Genomic DNA, 19,204 nt, shown 5'->3' on the forward strand with positions numbered 1-19,204 from the left:
CTCCCAACAAAAGAAAAATATGTCCAACATCTTTGGCAAATCGGCACTGCTGTAATTACATTCAAATATTATTACACACAAAAGCAACACACGTCACTAAGAAAAAAAAACCACCAATATTTCAAGTCAGGTATTTCTACTAGAAAAAAAGAATACAAAACATACACATTTTTAAGAAGCATTTTTTTTTCAATCTGTTGGAGACAGATCATCTCCTACTTTCAAAGGCAATTCAATTGTGGTTTTTTGTTTTTTTGTACTTTTTTTGTATTTTTTTTTTTTTTTTACAAGTAAGCGTCTATGCAGGCATCACAAACTTTGGCGGATATAGTAGATATGTATTTCTTTGATGCTGGAAGGTCAGTCCCTAAGACAAAGTCAACTGTCTCAAAGAATGAAAAGCTAAATCCATGTGTCTTCCTGGCAAAGAGTTCCATTTGCAATGTAATCTGCATTTATTTCTATAAATAGTCAATGTCCAAAGGCCACTAGAGGGTGAAGAACCGGGGCAGTGTCTTCCAGCAAGAGTCAGGGCAACACCCAAGTCAGATTTCCACCCTCCGCCCAGACTTAGAGGCCCAGCAGCTGGGGCCAAGGAGGGGGCCCTCAGTGCCCACAATACCCCACTCTGAGCTGGTGGCTTGGGGCCAAGGGATGGGCTGCTGCTAGGTCTGCTCACCATCTCTGACCAAAGGCGAGGAGAGCAGGCAAGAATTGGCATGAGGAGACTCAGCACGATCTCTGAGTTTCAAGTATGTCTGAGGTACAGGGGTGCGCGTGTGTATGTGCATGTACACGCTCACATGCACACATATGGAGGGGAAGGCCTGATCCGGAGGCTTTGAGCTTTGCAGGGCATTTCAAAAAGACTCAGGACTTATTTATTTTTAGCTTTATAGCAATTAATTGGCTATTGATTGGTTGGAATGTTCAACTCTCCATTTCCTCAAATACAATAAAATAGTTTCATTAAAATGTATTCATGCTTGAAAATAGGGAGCCATTAAATGGTTTCCTTTCTGTTCCACTCCAAGGGAAATGCACCGTTTGTAAATCAAAAATCCATCATCCAAAATCACTTGTTCTTAATGGTGCTTTTAGAGAAGAGAGACATGGTCGTAAGTATGGTGCTTTGGGGGATAAGGGTGGCCTGGTGGTCATAGTTGCAGGACTGGGTGGGCCCGCAGTTGGGACGGGTGAGGCTCAGCTTGGCCTCCTCCATCCAGGCCTCAGAGTCAGGGAAGGGGGCACAGAACTCCCGGTCTCGCCCTTCCCCTATTTCACACTTCCTTCTGCACGCCATGCTCAGAGCTGTCTAAAGCTGAAAGGTGGGATTCCTGCCCACAGGCCAAATACACTACCTGAGACTGACCCCATTTTAGAATTCATTAAGATTTCCTCAATAAATATATAAACAGCTGCATTTTCTCCTTATGCCACTCAGGGGTCTAAGATGTGGGAAGAGGAATATCTAGACTTACTGCACGGTGGTTACATTTGCCCCTAACTCAGAGATGGGCTAAATGGGACCCCTGGGAACACGTGGACTCAAACTCTAGATTGGCAGGGACATGATCCTGACGTCTCCTTTGATCCTGGGGTGGGGGTGGTCCAGGAACGGGACCCCAGTGTTGAGAAATTACAGTGAATGAAAGAAAGTCTGGTGCCTGCCTGCTCCTGGCAGCAGCCCATGTCAGAGACACTGCAGACCCCTCCTCAGGAGAGCGGGCAGGCTAGGGACTTGCTTCCAGTCCTCCCCACAGCCCCTCGGGACCTGGCCGCCACTCTGGAGGTGCAGCCATGAGCTGACAGTGGGGAAGTGCAGATCAACACCATGGCTCCACCATGAATATGCAAGAGGGAATCCTGAGGTAAGGGGACATCAGGGGACAAGGGGCTGAAGGGGCTGCTGGGAGGTGGGGCAGACTGCAGGCTAGGAGTCATGGCCTGACTGTCCAATTTTCCAATAATGTGTTTTGTTACCTTTTAAGAAATGCACTTGCCTTGGACCTCTCTGAGGCCAAAAGAAAGGAATAAATTCTCCAGGAGCACCGATGTGCGTGCCTGGAAACCATCAGAGACAGGCTCCTAGATGGGTGACAAGGCCAAGGCTGCAGAGCCAGGTTCTTAGTGGGGCCACCGAGGAGCTGGTCTAGCTGAGTGCTATGGGATCCACCCACACCAGCCTGGGCCTGGCCTCTCCAGGGACCTGGATTTTCTCTACCCTCGGGGCAGCTGTGTCTCAGACATATCTTGTTTCTAGGTATTTGTCAGGAGTGCTTGGTTTGTTTTTAAGATTTGCTCCCCATAGCTTGGAGCTAAATTCTAGCTGAAATGTCATCCAGAAGGGGGTAGCTGGTGTCAGAGGCTGCAAAAGGCAGGGCAAATTGCTCTGGGATGTGACTTCTCATAAAGGGATTTCACCCCTCAGTACCCTGTGGCCACATCTGGGGCTCTTCCCTGCACAGAGGAAACGCCCCAGCAGCACTGACCTCCTCTCAAAACCAACAATCCCTCCACCCCCCACCACCTCCAACTGTTCTACCGCACCCACCTTCAAAGCCCAAACGGCCTGCAAGAACCCAGGTAAGGAGGGAGGTGGAAAGGACTGGGGTGCCTGTTCCTGACAGCGACTGGCCAATCTGAACCGCATCTTCCATCTCTCTGGGCTCCCATCTCCCCCGAAATCTTCAATGAAGAGCAAGGAGGTGGAGAACAGGGGCGCCTGGGGGCTCAGTTGGTTAAGTGTCCACCTTTGGCTCAGGTCATGATCTCACCGTTTGTGGGTTTGAGGCTCTGCATCGGGCTCTCTGCTGTCAGCACAGAGCCTGCTTCAGATCCTCTGTCCCCCTCTCTCTCTGCCCCTCCCTTGCTCACTGTCTCTCTCTCTCAAAACAAATACACTTAAAAAAAAAAAGGAGGTGAAGAAGAAAGGGAGCACTGGACAAAAATTGAGGGCCACAGGGGCACCTGGGTGGTTTGGTCGATTAAGTGTCTGACTCTTGGTTTTGGCTCAGGTCATGATCTTGTGGTTCATGAGTTCGAGCCCCACACTGGGCTCTGTGCTGACAGTCACAAAGCTAGTTGCCAGTGAGTGGGTCAAATTTCGCCCATATTTTTTGGCCAGAAGAGCATTTTAAAAGCTTTCACACTTGAATGCCATTGAATGGGGTAAGCAACCGGGTTGTCTTAGGTCCCACCACCCCATGCTGCCTCATGCCCTGCCTGAGTGGCAAGATTACTCCACCTGCCTGACCTGGAAAGTAGCAGTTTGGGGCCCTTGAGATTGTGATCTGTGTTTCCCAGGCCTGTGAGTACCCTAATGGGCCTGCTAGGGGACTCCTACATATTGTCACAGCCAGGCCTAGAGTCTGAACCACAGCGGGATAGGTAAAGAAAAGAGTGAGGGACATCTCATAACATCTCACGACAGACATCTCATGCCACTGGAAACTTAGACCCCAGGGGTCAGATCTGGGCCCATGTCCAGGCCCTGCCAGGGCTGATGGTACAGTCCTGGACAAGATCCGATCCCACCGGAGTCTTGGGACACAGCAGGGAAGGAGTCAGACGAAACCTCAGAAGCACTGATGTGAGTGAATCTGGGCAAAGACTTTGTAGGTCTTGGTGTTAATGGAAATCAAGTCAGACCAGCAAAACTACCAGCCTGCAGGGCCTTTGGTCAGGCCAGCCTCTGGGTCCCTGTTCTTTCTTTCCTCATTGTGGGCCTAGGGGGTTTCTAAGGGATTGAAGGGTGTGTCTAAGTCATAGGCTCCCATGACAGGAGCGCAATTCTGTGGAGGGTGAACGGGGCCCGGAGATCTGAGAATTCACTTCAGCTCTTACCGTGCAAGCCCCAAATCTCAGTTTTTCCCATTTGTAAAATGGGCATTGTGATCTTTGCCCCAGAGAATGGTCAAGGATGGCAAAGCACCATACGAATGTCAGTTATGAAAAGGCTAACCCTAACTATGGCGCCTTGGGAAAGGGATGTTGGATTTGATATGTCATCAAATTTTCAAGGCTGCAGCTAGACTAATGGTATGAAACTTTTTCATAAAATTCACAAGGTCCTTTTCCAAAAGTCAGAGCTGGAACATAGGGCTGAAGGTCCCTAGGCCTCCAGCCACGATGCTGGTGAAAGCCCCGACCTTGTGTTTTTCATTCAGAATTCTCTGGCATTTACTCAACGGCTTGTGTCCTTCAGAACCGTTCTCTCTGAGCTCCCGGGCAGCTCAACCAGCGCGGGAACTCTGAGCTGGGGAGAGCAGGTACATGTGTGAGAACATGTGTGTGCGTCCATGTGCTCTTGTGCTTCTGCCTGGCAGCCCAGGAATCAAGTGCTTGTCTAATAAATACCAATGCGATCTGAAGACCAGCAGAGCTTCAGAGAGGAAAGGCATGGAGGGAGCTCATCACAGGGCAAGGAGAAAGAACAGTATGGGGCCAGATGGGCTTTAGTGTGCGCTTCAGGCTGTTGGTTCAGGGAAGGCTGACCTCCCAACAGCCTGAGACTGCAAGGAGCGACAAGGATCCAAAGATGAGGATGCAAGAGGTCAAAGGCCTGACCCCATTACTTCCTGAAGAAGGGAGGGAGGAAGGGAAGGAGGAAAGGAGAGGCCAGCTAACATACCTTCTCCTACCTTGTCTGGCAGGTAGAGGCTGGAGCTCGTTCATCCTGTTTTCAGAGGTGGGCTCTGCCCCAGCTGCCTCCCTTCTTGGCCCAGAAGGTTCCAAGGTGGTGGGTGTGCCTGCAGTGAGCTCACTGGCTCTACTTCTGCCCTGGGTGCTGGGCTCCCTCAGCAGTGCTAACAGCCCAGGACACTCCATCTGTGGCAGTGGACCCAGAGCAACCTCCCACTGCCCTCACTCTCAACTGCCCTCCCCAAGGATGGGAGGATCACCTTGTTCCTGGGGTCAGGGGGCTGAATGCCAGCTCCACCTCTGCCAGTCACTGCTTGGGGACTCCACCTTGTTGAGCCTCAGTTTCCTCTTCTGTCCTACCACCTTGTAGGATGTTGGGGAGAAAACACTTGGTGGTGGCCAGAGGAGGTCTGTTCTATCTCCCTGCATGGTCCCGGGCTTCCCCAAATGGGGCCTCAGTTTCTCCTAAGGGAAGTTGGACTAGGTCTTCCCCAAGGCTGATTCCCACGCCTCTGGGTGTTCTTATTTCCTATTTGGTCCAAATATTAGCAGGACTCGGGTGCCCACCCTGTATGGTTGCTCAGAAATGGAAGACACGCCCCAGATGACTGTGTTACAGCCCCAGCATCCTGGGAAAGAGGAAGGCAAGGAGAGAGCTGTAGGATGATCCTGCAGGTGACCCTGCTATACCAAGGCAGCTGAGGCTCAGAGAGGTGAACGTCTTGTCTGAGGTCCCACAGCAAGGAAAAGGTACGGCCAGGACAAGACCTCTCAGGCCCAATAACGTCAAGTTCAGGCTCTCTCCACCCCAGCTCTTTGCCAATTTGGTGATGTGCCAACATTGGGGACACTGTCACATGAGATGGCAACGTCCATTGTTCTCACTGTAATTCAGCCCAGATTCGGGTAGTGCCTCACCTTGCTGTTCTGAGTTGGCAAAAGAAACTATTCAAGAAATTGAGGCCCTGGGAGAAGAGATGGTGGCCCCTGGTACCCCTATTTCAAAACCACTCCCAGTTCAGACACCAGTTCCTCACTGCCTGTCCTAATCTTCCCAGAAGGCCTTCCTCTGTCCCCTGCATCCTCCCAGGTGGGTTTTTCTGATCTCACCAGCCCAGTGAGTTCTCCAAGCTCCCCTCTCCAGGCTCCTGGGGCCACTGGCCATGGCTCTGACCATCACAACCCCTTGCATCAATAGGTACATACCCACTGTGCAAGGTTAGGCATCTGCTCCCACCCCAGCACCTCTATTCCCAGCTGCATACTAGGCTCCACGAGGGTGGGGAGGGGTTGATCAGGAAGTTCTGGCTGACTTCTGTAGGTGTTTGTGGTCCTCAGTGCAGGAAAGTCCTTTTTGTTAATCATTGTCTACATGGCAGGGACAGGCTTGCCCAGAACCCACTCTCTGGCATCCTGGAGGGTGGGAGAAATGTCCACGGTGGGTGTCCGGTGTGATATGAACCTGGGAATTCCTCAGAAAACACGTCCCAGTTCAGTTCAGTGGTTCCAGAGGCTTGGGGTTCCCGCCTAGGACTATGGTCTCCTGGGTCCTGTCCAGCCCTAGCATTCAAAGTCCGCAATGCAGTCAGCACCTTGGACAGCATCTTACTTTAGAGTAGTAGCTGAAGACTCTCCCAGACAGTTCTCTTTGAGTCCTTTGATATGGAAAAGAGCTGCTCACACTGCATTGGGCCCAGGGAAATGAAGTCAGGAAGCCAGGGCATCTCTCCAGAGTGTGTTTCTCCTGAGGAGGGTTCTCAGGGGGGAAGCTTGAAGCATAACTAGCCCAATGAGACTCCTAGTCCAGACGTTAAAGAAGTAGCAATGAGCAAGAGGCTGGGCCCTGAGGTGGGCATCCTTAGTCTCAAGGAAAACTCCAAGCCCACCCTTGGGGGGCAGCCAGAACAGAGGGGATACTCTGCACACAGGTCTAAGATTTCCTGTGACACATCGGGAGTAGTGGATGCATAATAGGTGGGCTGTCTGCTCAGCTGGACCCTCAGGCCCACAAAAAAGCAAGAAGGTATTTACATGGGTGCTGTTGAAGCGACAAAAGCAAGCTCTCCTTCCCAGGCCTGGGGCAGGAAGACAGGTGGATGGTCAGACAGCTGGGGACTGGCAGGCTAGGCTGGGGCTACAGTTGTCTGAAGAATAGTCCGTTGGTTTGCAGAGACCCAGCTGCTGTTGGGAGAAGCTCACTGATTGCCTCTTAGAAATGGACGCATGTCTACAAGTCCAACAGCCTTACCATGGAACCCCAGAGTCCCTGGCAGGAAAAGGTTGGGAGGGAGTTTCAGGTGAGTGGGGGGTTGCTGGGGGATGGTCTCGTTGGGCCCCTCTGGCCATCTTCAGAGGGGCTGAGAGGCTATCGCCCTCAGTGATATGTGTTATAAGTGCTTGGCGCCTGCCTGGCTCCGAGGGTCAGTGACGGTCATAGGCAGTGGCGGCTGCAGGTGGGGCAGCCCCTCGGGCAGCGGCGCTGTAATAGTATGGGGAGCCTGCGAGAGACAGAAGAGAGCACAGAGTTCGAGGGTGACCTTGTGCCCCATACCTGGGGTCCCCTTTCCACCAGTGTCCCCCACCCCTGCCCCTTCCTCCCGCCCAGCCAGTCCAGGCCAGTCTGTCCCAGTCTGTTCCCCAAATTGCAAACCTGATCAGGGTTGCTTCCTGCTCACAAGATTTCAAGGCCTCCTCACCGCCTAGAGCTGGAGTGGGCAGACTGGGGCCCTCAGGTCAAATCCTCCCTGCCGCCTATTTCAGTAAACAATGTTTTACTGGAACTCAGCCTTGCCCATTTGTTCCCTGTGCTGTCTGCGGATGCTCTCATGCAACTACAGAAGAGCTGAATATTGCAACTGAGACCACACAGGCTGCAAAGCCTTAAACTATTTACCATCCAGCCCTTGACAGAACGAGTTTGCCAACTTTTGACCTAGAGGATGGAAAGTCATCACTTCTCAGTTTGCCCTGTGGATACGTCGGGACCTAGCTCCGCCGACCTCTCTGGATTTACCTCCTACAACCACTGCTTCCCACTCCACACTGCTCACACATCACACTCCGGTGAAATCAGGCTCTGCAGGCGTCTCACACAGACCCTAATGCTAATAGTAACTACCACTGGATGAGCATTTCTTCTGCCCCACACCGCAGTGTCCTTCACATGTGTTGTCTCACTTCAACCTACAGGGCAGGTGAGTCGGCCCATTTTATCATACTCTCTGCCCTTGTGCCTTTCCCCACCCTCTGCTTCCCGAATCCCCTTGCCCTGAGCTCACACTCTGCCGCAGCCTGGACCATGTGCTCTTATCACCTCTTCAGTTACTTCTTCCTCTGCCCGTGGATAGACAGCCCCACAAAGGCAGAGGCTGGACGCTGCTCTTCTTGGCATCTTTCTTTAGTCCCCAGTGTGTAACCTGGCATGTGACATGTGCTCACAGCCAGGTTTGTTGAGTCAGTGAACAACAGCACTGAGTAAACGAACAACAGTGAAGACCCCTGCCCGGTCATTCATTTATTTTCTGGCTCTACTGCAGCAAGGGGCAATGCTGCACAAATATCACACACAGACCAATGTTCAGAGTCAGGAGGGGGATTTGAGCTCCGAGAGAAGAGCTCTGGGGAATTCAAGATTATTCTGGCAGGGTCAGGCTTCCTGGAGGATGTGGGTTGGACTGGGTTTGGAGGACAGGAAGATATGGACATGGGAAGACTGAGGTATGTGAGTACGTGGGAGAAGGGCCAGGTGCTGCCCGTGACCTCCAGACAGAGCCAGTGTGAGGGCCAAGCTGGATTCCTCCCACTGTCTCTAGGCTTCATTCTGTGACTACATGCCTTAGACGAGGCCTCCAGGAGGCTTATTCTGTGCCCTGACTCCTCCCCAGGGATGAAAGAGTCTGAGGGGAGTCCAGCAGATTCTCAGAACCACAAAGTCTAGGCTATTGCCTCCTTCTACAGATGAGGAAACTAAGCTCAACAAACCAAAACCATGTGCCCAAAGTCACAGGACCTCTCAGTGCCACCGCCTGGCCTGGATTCAGGACACTTTCCACCACAGTGCAATTCATGGCCTACACAATGCTGGAGGCTGTGTTTATCCAAGTGGACAGCAGTAGGGGTCCTCGTTGCCATCGTAGATCAATACATCTCTTGGGGTGGGAATAGTGAGCTTCTTAATTCCCCAAGGGAACCGGCCCATATTTATTCTGAAATCTCAGCCAAATCCAAACCAATCTTGGCAATTCTCCCGGATACCATAACTGAGCACCAAGGCCTGGAGGTGGCTAGTCAGGCTCTATCACTCTTGGCTGAGTGACCTTGAACAAGTGGCTTCACTCCCTTGAGCGTCATTTTTGTCATCTGTAAAAGGGGGTCACAATGGAGCTATATGAGGGCACCATGAGAAAAGGCTGTGAGAGTGCCTTGGAAATAGGCACTTTTCTAAGCCCTTTATAGCCATTAACTCTTTCCATTTCCAAAACCATTCCATCAGGGAGGAACTAGTATTGTCCCCATGTAGTAGATGAGGGAACTGAGGCGCAGAGAAAATAAGCAGATTCCCCAAGATCACACAGCTAGTCTGTAATCAAGAGGGCAAGCCGGGGCGGGGAGGCACTCTAGCATGTGCCACAGTGGCCCTCCAAACCCAGTCCCAACTAGCAGATACACTACTTCCTCCCTTTGCCTCCCTGGGAGGCAATATGGCTCAGGCAGCAGTGACAACAGAGGAGGAGCAGGCAGTGCCTTGCTATGCTGTTCCAGAGGCAAAGACGCCAATCCCAGCCTACGTATTCCCAGAGATGCGTTTTCTGATGCCTCCTCTGTGACCTTCTTAGTTGGAGCCCTGACTCAGAGACACCTGTCAGCCGGCCTCCTCTGCTCTCTCTTCTGGGATGGGGACAGCATTAAGACAGTCACCCACAGAGCATCTGCAGTGCTAGCCCTGCCTGCTGCCTGAGCCCAAGCGAGAGGAACGTGTGTGTGTGCCTATGGTGGGGGCATCCCTGCACGCCTGGGCATGGCACGGGAGCAGGAAAACCACAGGAGCTGTCCTCGCAAATGGGCCTCGAGGGACAGGAAATGGAAGTAAGGCTTCTTGGGCGATCCTGGCTCAGCCCTCTGAGCTCCCCACTGGCCACCTCTCACCCTCGGCTCTGACTCACTCCCTTCTCGATGCCTAATCTCTTGGCCAGCCTGTCCTGCAAAATCAAAACTGCTTGCATTTACCATAAGAAATAAAAACAGCACCTTACAAAGCACTCTGTCTTTCTGGTGCCCATTAGACCTCCTTCTAGAATAAACTTGTCCTTTTCTTCTGTCATTTTTCCTCTCTAATTCTCATTATCATCAATTTACTTCTTGGCACAATCATTCCAGGCTCCTGCTCACTGTCTCATCCCCTTAGAGTGGCCACAGGCACACCCCATTCTAATCCTAATTGACCACCGCTTTCTTCCCCACGGCCTGCCTCTGTGCCTTCCCAGGCTGATCACCGTGCCCTGGCTGGGCCTTGTGTGGACAACCTACAGGCAGTTCCTGCAGAGGAGGCTCAGTGGGGAAGGAAGTTCACCTGAGCAGTCAGTGTGCAGCTTCATTAGGCAGCACTGTCCCTCCACTTTGGTGGTGTTTCTGTGAAGGGGGCTTCAACCAGGCTGGCCAAGGTTGGACAGTGTGGGCAAGGGTGTGAGTGCGCGTGCGTTTGCGTGTGTGTGTGTGTGTGTGTGTGTGTGTAGGGTCTCACCTGTTTCCACAGCTCCCATGGATCTAGCAGGAGCACCATGGAACCGCGGAACAAGTTTCCACACCCCTGGTGCCCTCCCCAGAAAGAGTCTAGCTCCCTGGCACAGTGGGATTCTTTCAGCTTAAAGCCCTGAAGACGCTCTGGGTAAAGGGAAATCTGGGAGATGTGAGTGGGCCTGGAGCTTATTTGCAAGACTATGGTAGAGGGAACCTGGCATCTCCCCCATCTTCAGGAAAGTGGGATCCCTGCTCATTCAGGGCTGTGGGCCTCAAGAGAGCATCATATCAGCTCCTTGCTTGCATGAAGCTGCCACTGGCAATCACCCTCACTTTACACCTGAGGCAGCTGAGGCCCAGACTGGTTGATGACCTGACCGTGATTCCCCAGGTCATAGAGCTGGATGGTGCAGGGGCCACCTCTCACGTCTGTAACTGTCCAACATTGTTTAAGCTTTTCCTGTATCTGCAGGGTCTCCTGTGGTATGAAGCCCGCCTCTTTGAGCTAGAAGTCAGAACTCATTCTCCCAGCTTCGTGTGCTGCTAGGGCACAGGTATATCACCTAGGCTTTGCCATTTAGACTCCCTTGCAAATGGTTTTGACTGGAAAGGGAGCAGCCCGAGGAGGCGAGTGGGCTGAGGGACTCGATCTGCTCGGATCGCCCAGCAGCCTGGCTAGTGCAGCAGCATAGAGCACAGGGCCAACTGGCAGCACCAGGAGGCTAGAGCGGCCCTGGGAGTGTGGCTGCGTGTTGTTCCTGGCTGTGTGTCCCGACCTGTGTCTCTTTGGTCCTCCTGGAGATTCTGGAAGCTCACGATATCCCTCAACAAATTGGTTTTCTGCTTAAACTAGCCAGAGTGGATTCTGTTGTTTGCAACTGAAATTCTGACAGGTGAATACAATAACATGGCTTTCAAAAATTGACCAGAGCTATTCTCATCACATACATAGTCTGTATTTAGGACCCGCAAAGCTTCCTATGGAGGAATGAGGCTGAAGTACCGTTGGGACATAACTGGTCAGGGGATGAGAGCGCCACATCACACACTGGTTACGAAAATAGGCTCTGGGCTCCGCATAACCTGAGTCTGAGACCTCATTCTGCAACCTGCATGCTGTGTGACCTCAGGTAAACTAATTAACCTTTCTGAGTCTCACTGTCTTCATATGTATGTGATGAGATAGTAGTATGTGCTCCCTTGGGCTGCTGAAATGATAAAATAATGTAACCCACATGAAGAGTTTTTGCCTGGTGTCCACACAATTAGCAGGTACTCACTTAGATGGACAGGATTTTGTTTCTTCTTCCTTCTCTCCATACTGGTTCTGGTCCCTCTCAAGGCACTAAGCACCTCCCAACACAGACACACTTGCCTGAGGCTCCCTCACCTCCAGCCTGGGAGTGACCTGACACAGAGTCTACATCCTTTCCATACCAGAAACACAGCCCGTGCCTGATAACTGGGGATGTGAACTGGATTTCACTTGAGCTTGAGCAGCTAAGGCCTCAGATGGGGTCTAGTCCCACCCTCCCCTTGCCATCCTCTTGGGCTCCAGACCCATCCCTCTGCCTCTACCCCTGCTAGAATCCTGGTTCAGGGAGACCATGGTTAGCCCTTGCCTCCTCAGCCTGAGGCTGAGACCCAGGTCTCTCAGGGGGTTTGTTTAAGGAAAAGCATTAGATAAGTGGAGACATGGCTCCATACTTAGAATTAATTTTTACCAAAACCCAAAAAGAAGTCTGAGACATAGTCCACAGATGAGCCCCTCTGGGAGGCCATAAAAAAGACCCTGGTCTTCTATGAGTGACATCGCCAGACATAGGGATCTGGAGTACTAACCGGCATTGTTCTTTATTGTACCCACAAGTTTTGCATAATATGCCAAAATGCTTTGGGCAGCCTGAGGCCCAAGTACATGAAAGGGTGGTCTATGTGTCTATGTCACGTGTCTGTCCTAATCACCTAATCACGATCGTGACTTCAAGGCCTCCTTCAAAGACCCATGACCTGGCAATTTGAGTCTGAAGGTACCAGGCCTTTGCTTTCTTGATGAAGTCTGTTTTCCAGTCCTAAAATAATTTAGGATCCAGGAATTAATAGGTTCTGACTTAAGCAGGCCTTAGTAAGCTGGACGGACAGACCTGGATGGTCTCTGAGGCTCTTCCTGACCTGTGTAGAATTCCTCAGCTGACTGCTGGGGCAGGATTAGTGTTGTCACTTGCAGGCTCATTGGCTAGCGCTGCCCCCACGTGGTGAGTGACATCTGTCAGCCCTGGGCCCTGGTTTCATGCTCCAGAAACTTGAGCTCCCATCATCACTCACCAGCTGGTTTCATGTAAGTTAATTTCAACAAAACAAAAGGCTCTCCTTGGCTTTTTGAGGGCTGAGTTACCCCTGCTTGATCTTTGGAGTGGCCAGATATCCTTGATGATGTACACAGATCAGGCTGGCCCCAGCAATGGATAATCTGGGCTCCAACTGAGCTCAGAATGGCATGACTTGGAAGGCCTTCAGCCACAGGGCAATCAGTTTCCAAATGGAGCTGGCTCTGCTGATGTCCATGGCAGACATCACTAATCAATCACTAAGCCTCAGAGTCCTTATCAAGATGAGTAGCCACTGCCAATCAATCCAAGTCGGCCTCCTCACTGCCTCTTACTTAGAAATTTCTCACTGGAATATTCAATGATTCTTAAGAAATATGTTACTCTTGGGCAGGCAATTTTTCTACATTCATTTCATTTCTTCAATGCCCTTTTTTCTGTTTCCCTTCTCTGCCATTTTCCCTTATCCACCAAAACCTCTGGGGGAGGGATAAGGGTACATGGTGGGCTGCAGTGTGTTTACTGTCTGAAGCTCCCATCACAACCCCCAGACTACCCACCCCCAATCAGTGACCAAAACTCAGGCTGTCAAGGACCCTGGCCCAAAGAGGAGTCCTAATGGGGCAGCTGATGACCCAGAGGCCCCATAGGGCCTCTACCAGTACTCACCGAGCAGCCCCGGGTTGGGGAACCTCCAGGAGTCGTTGTATGAGGGATACTGAGGGTGGCTGTAGGGGCTCCCGGAAAACTCACTCCCTGGATGTGGTGGGTGGGGAGAGAAACAGGAACCAAATGTCAAATCAGGTTTGGAAAATGCCAATGGCATGTGCCTCTTACGTAAACGGCAGGTATTTTTTGTAACCAATAAAGGCAAGTCTGGTCCACATCCTGACTCAGTGGACAACTATCATTGGTATTGTATTTCCCCCTATAACATTTTTCTCAGCAGTGGGAGTACATACTGTCCTCTAACATGTGTACCGTGAAACTACTATGAGCCAGGTGTTCCCTGGGGTTATTGGACCATTTTACAGGTGAAAGGGTCTCTCACAAATGACTTTGACCCAAGTTCAAAGCTCCAGGCTGCCTGGTTCTCAGCCCTGACTGAGGCACTCCAGTGCCCCAGTGTGGATTCGATTTCACTTCCCATGTGTTTCCCGAGTGGCTCTGAACTGAGAAGCCAAAGGTGACCTCAACTGTAGTCTGGCCCTCTGTGTGGTAAACCTAGAGGTGGCTGCTCCTTGGGCCTTGGTCTAATGGGGAGGATGAGACACAAACTCAGACCCAAAGCCAGGAGAAGGCAGATGGCACTTGACTGAGATGAAGGGACAAGCCAGAGGGCTGGGGAGCACAGAAGGGGGAGTGGGTGGGGGCCTTGCAGGCACTGGAAAGGTGTGCTCAGGCAGGAACTACAAGCTGGGCCGGGGGGCAGGGGGGTGGGCAGCGCTGGGGAAAAGGGCATAGCAGGCCTGGAGGACGGCTCACTCTCACCCAGCTGCTCATGGGGCAGGGGTTCTTGCATCCAGCCCTTCCCTGTGCTCTTTCTTCAGCCCCACAAGAGCCTGTTTACCACCAGCCAGTCATAGGAAAGGAGTTCAAAATCCCTGCCCTCAAACCTTGCTGTCCTGGCTCTGTAGCAGGAGGGCCCTGCATGTCTTGTCCCTGTGGCTGGGACTCCAGAGGGCCTGGTTTGGGCCTGATGCATAGCAGAGACCTCAATGCCTGGCCCAGGCTGTTGGTAGCTGGCCATTGACTGGCTTTTTAAGCCACTGGTTACAGAGTTGTGCACCCCTCCCTGGCAGTGGTGATGGGAGTTATACAGCCCCGTGAGACCACCCTGGGCCCAAACATGCTTCCATGGAGTCTTCTCAAGGACGCCAAAGGGCCAAAGGGCAGGGGCCTCCAGAAGGACCAACCAGAAGTCAGGACCTGGAGCACTGCTCTTTCCCCAGCAGCCAGGCCCAGATGTAGGGTCCCTGGGGGCTCCACCAGGTTGGGCAGGAACAATAAAGGAGGCCTGAGGGGCCAGCCGCTCCCACCCCTTGGGCCCAGCTAGCCTCCTCCCCATTTCTACAGGCAACCACAGGCAGAGCGTGCGACACACACACACACACACACACACACACACACACACACGCATGTGCTCCTCCTCAGGCCTCTCTGGGGGCCACTCCCAGCCTGACAGGCTGAGCCTTCCAATTCTCTGTTTTTTATGCCTCAGTGGTCAGCGTGTCAGGTTCCGGCGTAGGGAGGGAGAGCATGGTGACAGTGCTGGGCCGCAGCAGCCCAGCCTCCGCATATCCATCAGTGCCTCCTCCTCCTCCTAGGGGGCAGGGTGGGGGATCAGAGAGACCGAGCAGCCTGGAGAAGGGGGACAGCCACCCTCCCCTCAGGGCTCCGGGCTGCCCCATCAGAGGCACTTCCTGACAGCGTTGCGCCTGGGCCCAGGGCATCTGCTGGCAAAGGCTGTCTCTGCTTCTCCATCCAGCAGCATCATGCCTGCCGGCCAGCTCAGCTCCAAGGCCACCTCTTCCGGGAAGCCTCCTGGATCTCCAGCCCCCGGGAGTGCAGGTCTTGGGTTCATTCGGCCAGAGTTTACTGTGTCTGTGTTATCTGCCCTGCACCCCCCACCACCTCCACCCTGTCCCCAAATTGGCTCTCTGATACCTCTTTCTCTGGGAAGCTGCCTCTTCAGATGCACTCAGTTTCCCACAGCACTTACATGGGAGTTTCCTGTGATGCCGAAGTGTCTGCCCTGCAGGTCTGGGTGTGGTTCCTCTCTACACCTGTGTGCTGCCTCCCCCCGTACCCCGCCCCCTGCGTGACGCCCCAGCCACCGAAGACAGTCCGTGTTCCATGAATCACTGCTAACTCGCCTGCCTCTACCTGTAACACAATAGTCTTGCACATATGTCTGCACGACTCTCTCCCTCACTGCCTTCTAGGCTTTTTCAATTTTATCTCCAGACCACTGAATTTATTTTTTTTTAATTTTTTTTTAATGTTTGTTTATTTTTGATAGAGAGAGAAAGAGAAACAGAGCACAAGCGGGGGAGGAGCAGAGAGAGAGGGAGACACAGAATCTGAAACAGGCTCCAGGCTCTGAGCTGTCAGCACAGAAGCCGACGTGGGGCTCGAACTCACAAACAGTGAGATCATGACCTGAGCCGAAGCCGGACGCTCAACCGACTGAGCCACCCAGGCGCACCCAGACCGCCGAATTTAAAATGGTAACTCCTCCCACCTGATCCCTCTTTCCTGCTTTATTTTTTTTTCCCCCATAGAACTGATCACAATCCAACATATCTTGTTTTTTGTGCTTATCTTTTTAATTCTGCCTCCTCCAGTACGAGGTAAGCTCCATGGGGGCAGGAGTTTTGTCTGTCAAATTCATGTCTCCATCCCAATGTCTAGTACAGGGCCTGGCATCTAGCAGGCATTGAAAACTATTTTTTTTTAATGTTTATTTATTTTTGAGAGAAAGAGAGAGAGTGCAAGCAGGGGAGGGGCAGAAAGAGAGGGAGACACAGAATCCGAAGCCGGCTCCAGACTCTGAGCTGTCAGCACGGAGGCCGATGCCGGGCTTGAACCCACGAACTGTGAGATCATGACCTGAGCTGAAGTTGGACACTCAACCGACTGAGCCACCCAGGCACCCCTAAAATTTTTTTTAATGTTTACTTATATTATTTCTGAGAGAGAGAGAGACAGAACGTGAGTGGGGGAGGGACAGAGAGGGAGGCACAGAATCTGAAGCAGGCTCCAGGCTCCGAGCTGTCAGCACACAGCCCAACGCGGGGCTCGAACCCACAAACCGTGAGATCATGACCTAAGCTGAAGTTAGACACTTAACCGACTGAGCCACCCAGGTGCCCCTGAAAACTATTTGTTGAATGGCTGAATAGGTACTCCCTGGTCAACTAGGGACACAGATGGTGGCTCCCGTCTGTTATTAGTACTGACGGCCAGGATTCAGGCCAGTTTATCTGATCCACTGTCAGGTTCCACTCACCACACTATCCTGCTCCTCAGCAGAAGATGTGAACCCCGAGGGATCCCCTGCCGGTCTGTTGAGTAGGGGCACGGTGGGCATCCTCGGCAAGCCCTGCTCTGTGAGATGCCCTGGGAGAGTGAGCATTCTGGGGGAGGGGAGCTTGACCATCTTGGGGCATGAGGCTGACCTGTGGGCGTGGTCAGCCTCCCCCACTCATGCTCTGTCTCTGGGATGCTCCGAGGTGCCACTCAGAAAGCTAGTGTAGGGAGCCCTCGGCCCATGAGATGTGGGGAGGCCGGGTCCTCAACCACCCAGGAAGCTGCCCGTCTATAAACCTGGCCTCGCCTGGCCCCAAAGACGGCTGGGAAGCAGCACACTGCCTAGGTTCAAGCCCGCGTGCTACCACTGAACCCTCAAGTCAGTTTGGCACAGAGGCTGGGAGCAAGGGCTCTAGAGCCAAACTGCCTGGGTTTAAATCCCGAGTCAGCCCCTTCTGAACTCTGTGATCTTCAGCAGAGTTAAGATCATTCAGCCTCTTCATGCCTCAGTGTCCTCCCCAGTAAAGTAGGGGCAACTAACAGATGCCCCTGATCTGGTCATTGTAAAGACTGAATGAGTGCTACACAGAGTGCCTCGTGCACAGTAAATGCTCAGCAATGATGACCATGATCTGAGACCGGCCGCCAGAGCCTCCCTGGCAACCAAAATCTCATTTAACCCTCCTGACGATCCTGTGAAGCTCACAGGTGGGTGCAAATGTCTGCATTTTACATGTGAGGAGACGGAGCCTCAGGAAGGCGGGGGGCGGGGGCAGGCTCCCAAACTGGCGTCCTGCCTTCCAGCCCAGGACCCTCTGCCTACGTGACCTGCCCTCCCATTTTGGCCTCTGTCTCTCTTGTTTTCGAGGCCCTTGTCAGCTGAGTTTCATTTTCACTTCTCAGGAGCCATGTTGCAGAGAAGGAGGCCTTGTCCGTAGGGCTCACTGAGTCCCACCTGCTGCTGTCTTCTCCGGGTCTGGAGGCTCCAACCTCCTGCTTCATCTCCCTGCTTAAATTCACCACCGACACGACACCCCGGGAGCATTCACCTTCTTTCCTTTCAAACTTCACAACAGCATAGAAGAGGGAATCTTGCCCAACCAGGAGAAGGTCTGGGGAAAGCACGGGGGGTACTTTCTGGCATGCAGCGGGGAGCATGTGAGCCAGGATAGATAGGATGTTGAGATGCAGAGGGGAGGCAGGGCATCCCAGGCACAAGCAGAGGTCTGGGGTGGGTCTGGTCAGAGTGTGAACCTCTGCACGGCCAGGTCATCCTGAGGCCCCGGCGGAGGCAAGTCGCAGAGCAGAGCTGGTGGGGCAACAACGCTGTGCTTTTCTCCCATTAGAGCCGGTACCCGGGGAAGACCAGGCAGTGCCAGAATCTGGAGGACAGCGGGAGAAGGGGAGCCTGCGGTCAGGGAGACCAGCCAGGTGACGGCAGCCACAGTCCAAGCAAGCGGGAACAACCACATGGCTACAATAACCATAGGTACAAAATGATGCTCCTTGGGGCAGAAAACGGAAGTCCCCAGTTCTGGCTCATCCTTAGGACCCTCAGCTACCCTCCGGCTAGCTGGCCACAGACACAGATCACACAATAAGCACCTGCTCAGATGGTAGCTACCCTTGCAGTGAGCGTAGCTATCATGTATAAACATGTTGAATCACTAAGTTGTGCACCTGAAACAAATGTAACGTTGTGTGTCAGCTACACTCAAACACAAAAATGAATTGAAAAAAATAATAAAAACCTTCTCTTATGACTGCACAGCACAAAGGACAGCATGGGCCCCTTGTCTCATTCCACTAACTTACCCATGCTTTTGGCACTTCTCAAAAATACCACCCCCTTCAACTGGGAAACCTTTACTTTTTATGCATTAATAGAAAAGTCCCTATGAGGCGGAATGGGTGCCAGCTCATCTCATGTCCAGGTGGCCGTCATTCAGTGGCCAGTGACACCTCCATCTGGAAGACACACGGCACATGGGCCCTCCTCCGAGACAGCTCCTGGCCTGTCTGGAGGTGGTCACAGATAAGCCCCCAGGAACTCTCACCAACCAAACACATCATCATCTTCTCCATCTCGGACCTCCTGGGAGGGAGCAGTCCCAAGGGGAAACCAGGATGGCGTGAGAGCAGAGTTGGAGTCAGCACTGCAGGTTGGGCCCCTGATGCTTTGTGGGAGCAGAAAGTAGGCAGGGGTGAGGGAAGACGGGCCCACAGGTGGGTGTGGATATTCCTGTGGGAGGGCCAGGCTCTGTACTCAGCCCTTCCCTTACTGGCTGCGTGGCCTTGAGTAAGTGATCGGACCTCTCTGGGCAGAGTCTCCTCATCTTGAATATGGGCCTAAGAAAAGCACCTGTATCATAGGAATGGTGAGAGGGAAACAAGATAATGTTACTGGGAGAACGGAACTTCCCTCTACCCATACCTGGGAGTCTGAGGAAGCTGGGGAGAGAGGG

At 52.6% G+C, this 19,204-nt stretch overlaps 1 protein-coding gene and 1 long non-coding RNA gene across 2 annotated transcripts in view; one reads left to right on the forward strand and one right to left on the reverse strand.

Annotated features, from left to right (window-relative positions):
- Nucleotides 1-6,592: 6,592 nt before the first annotated feature.
- Nucleotides 6,593-19,204, reverse strand: part of PAX5 (paired box 5) — a 187,839-nt gene continuing 175,227 nt past the window's right edge. The window contains exons 9-10 of the mRNA XM_043565614.1: nt 13,377-13,463; nt 6,593-7,142 (exon numbers count right to left, since the gene is read on the reverse strand). Coding sequence (XP_043421549.1) covers nt 7,066-7,142; nt 13,377-13,463 — 164 coding nt within the window. The 3' untranslated portion in view covers nt 6,593-7,065. The remainder of the gene's footprint in view (nt 7,143-13,376; nt 13,464-19,204) is intronic.
- Nucleotides 7,151-18,519, forward strand: LOC122474632. The gene is made up of 2 exons (XR_006294960.1): nt 7,151-11,510; nt 18,086-18,519. It is a non-coding gene; the product is annotated as an uncharacterized LOC122474632 (long non-coding RNA).

The sequence above is a fragment of the Prionailurus bengalensis genome, chromosome D4, assembly GCF_016509475.1.
Source record: "Prionailurus bengalensis isolate Pbe53 chromosome D4, Fcat_Pben_1.1_paternal_pri, whole genome shotgun sequence".
NCBI lineage: Eukaryota > Metazoa > Chordata > Mammalia > Carnivora > Felidae > Prionailurus > Prionailurus bengalensis.